Source organism: Cryptomeria japonica, chromosome 3, assembly GCF_030272615.1.
Source record: "Cryptomeria japonica chromosome 3, Sugi_1.0, whole genome shotgun sequence".
NCBI lineage: Eukaryota > Viridiplantae > Streptophyta > Pinopsida > Cupressales > Cupressaceae > Cryptomeria > Cryptomeria japonica.
In genome coordinates this window covers 291123650-291125676 of record NC_081407.1, presented here as the reverse complement: position 1 = coordinate 291125676, position 2027 = coordinate 291123650, and the positions used below count along the sequence as shown (strand labels likewise).

General features: G+C 44.1%; 1 protein-coding gene across 1 annotated transcript; it reads left to right on the top strand.

Moving 5' to 3' along the window:
• Positions 1-1023: 1023 nt before the first annotated feature.
• On the top strand, positions 1024-1365 carry LOC131062664 (uncharacterized). Its single transcript, XM_057996374.1, has one exon. It carries the CDS (start codon positions 1024-1026, stop codon positions 1363-1365), a length of 342 nt encoding a protein of 113 aa, XP_057852357.1.
• The last annotated feature ends 662 nt before the right edge of the window (positions 1366-2027 follow it).

Below are 2027 nucleotides of genomic sequence, written 5' to 3'. Positions count from 1 at the left end.
TCCTTGATTAGAGTACACTTCTCAATATGAAAAATGAGATCCTTTGATACATACTTTCTTAAGGTACCAATTACCATAATATTTTTAGTGAGCCAATACAAGTGACCAATTGGATCAACCTTAGGATCAATGGGAGCAACAATAGTTCCATCAATGTAATGAGTGAGTCCTTTTTCCATAAGTTTACTCCATGCATCAATTTTCCAAGTAGCATAATTATGAGGAGTTAAGAGAGGAAACTTAGAAGAACCCATAGCAACAAAAAGGAAGGAACACAAGAGCACAAAAGCACAAGAGACACCCCCCCAAATTCACTCAATCAAGTACCCCCCCAAAAATGATGATTTTGGCACTTTATAATATTATATGTAGTGTGTGTACAATAGGCCACTTGCAAACAATGGCAAGGTGGACTTCTGATTGTGTTTTACAACTGCCCCAATAGGCTAAGAACTACAAAGCAAAAGATCAGAAAGATAGATCTATGCAATACAAATGCCAAATTGGCCAAATTGGACCATATGATGAAAGTACAATTTATACCCACAATTGTTGCAAACTGATAGCATATTCTGAGAATAGACAAAAAATAATGCACTTCAAAAAAAAACGGCACCTGAAAAGGAGTTCGTATGAGCTCGAATGGAGACCTGGAAGTTGCAGAAACGGGGATTGGACAGGTACAGTCACCAAAAAATGAGAATTATGAAAAATATGTCCATAAAAATCAGAAAATAATTCCACCACATGAAAGTAAACGAAATTCTAGCCCATTTCAAAACAAATTGCACCAAAAAAGAAGCAAAAATGAGCAAGATATGGCCATTTGAAGTTGAACTGCAAAATCAAAAAGCTCAATGAGAGGGGCCTGCAAACTTTTTGAAAAAATGATGACATCAGAAAACTGAGGGATTAAATTTGACGGTTGTATGACCGTCGCCAAAACTTCACGGCTGACTGGGCACTGATGTGGCATGTTTTGATTGGCCAAAAAAAAGTTGATTGGGCTAATGACGAGTCAGAATGATGTGGCCACGAGCTAGTGGCCTCCTGCCACATGGCGGGCGTGGATTCACCGGGTGTCATGCTGACGGGGCCGGGTGTCCGTGTGGTGGAGGAGGTGGCGGTAGTGGAGGGCCCGTCGAAGGGCCGGCGGTGGCAGGTGGGTCGTCGGTGGGGCGGTGCGGAGGAGCGTCGGCGGTGGAGGGGCCGACTGGAAGCGGCGTGGCGGGGGCAACGGTGGCGGGGCCGGAGTGGCCTGCACGGCGGAGGAGTGGGGCCTGCGTGGGCGGTGGTGCATGGAGAGGCTGTGAGGTGGCAACTGCGGGGGCCGCTGGAGACTGGCTGGCGGCGGTAGAGGGATAGCAGCGACTGAGGGGGCTATGGGAGGCGCTGCTCGGGCAGGGAGGGCGGAGTGGCTAGCGATGGAGTTCCCGGGGGGGAGGAATCGGAGTTGGAGGGAGGCGGTGACCTGCAGGGGTTACGGGGGGGGTCTTCAAAAAAATATTTTTTTTTTTGAAATTTTTTTTTTTCAAAAAAATATTTTTCTGAATTTTTTTTTTTTGTTAGAAAAAACTAAATTTTTATTCGAAATTTGTACAATAATAGCAAAATTGGTGAAAAAAAATTTCTCACCAAAATAGGCTGACTTTATAACCAAAATTCATGGAAATGGCCTTCTGGACGGAGTGGCAGGGTCAGATCTGATCTAGGACACCTCCAAAAGATGCTGCTCCTCAGATCTGCCTCTTGATGTCGCAATAACACCTCTTCAAGATGAATCAATGACGCTCTAATGGCTCTGATACCATGTGAGATTTTGCCAAGATCAAGAGCTCAATGAAATCTACAAAATAGAGACACAATATAGGACAAGAATAAACTGTATTCTCATCAATAGAAAATGATCAATAGTTCAAATTACATACAATGCAGATGAGCATGCTTATATAGGCAAGGCTTATGGATATGTGAGCACACAAACATGACATGTGGCTCAATAAGAACCAAGGGTAGGTAGGAAATAG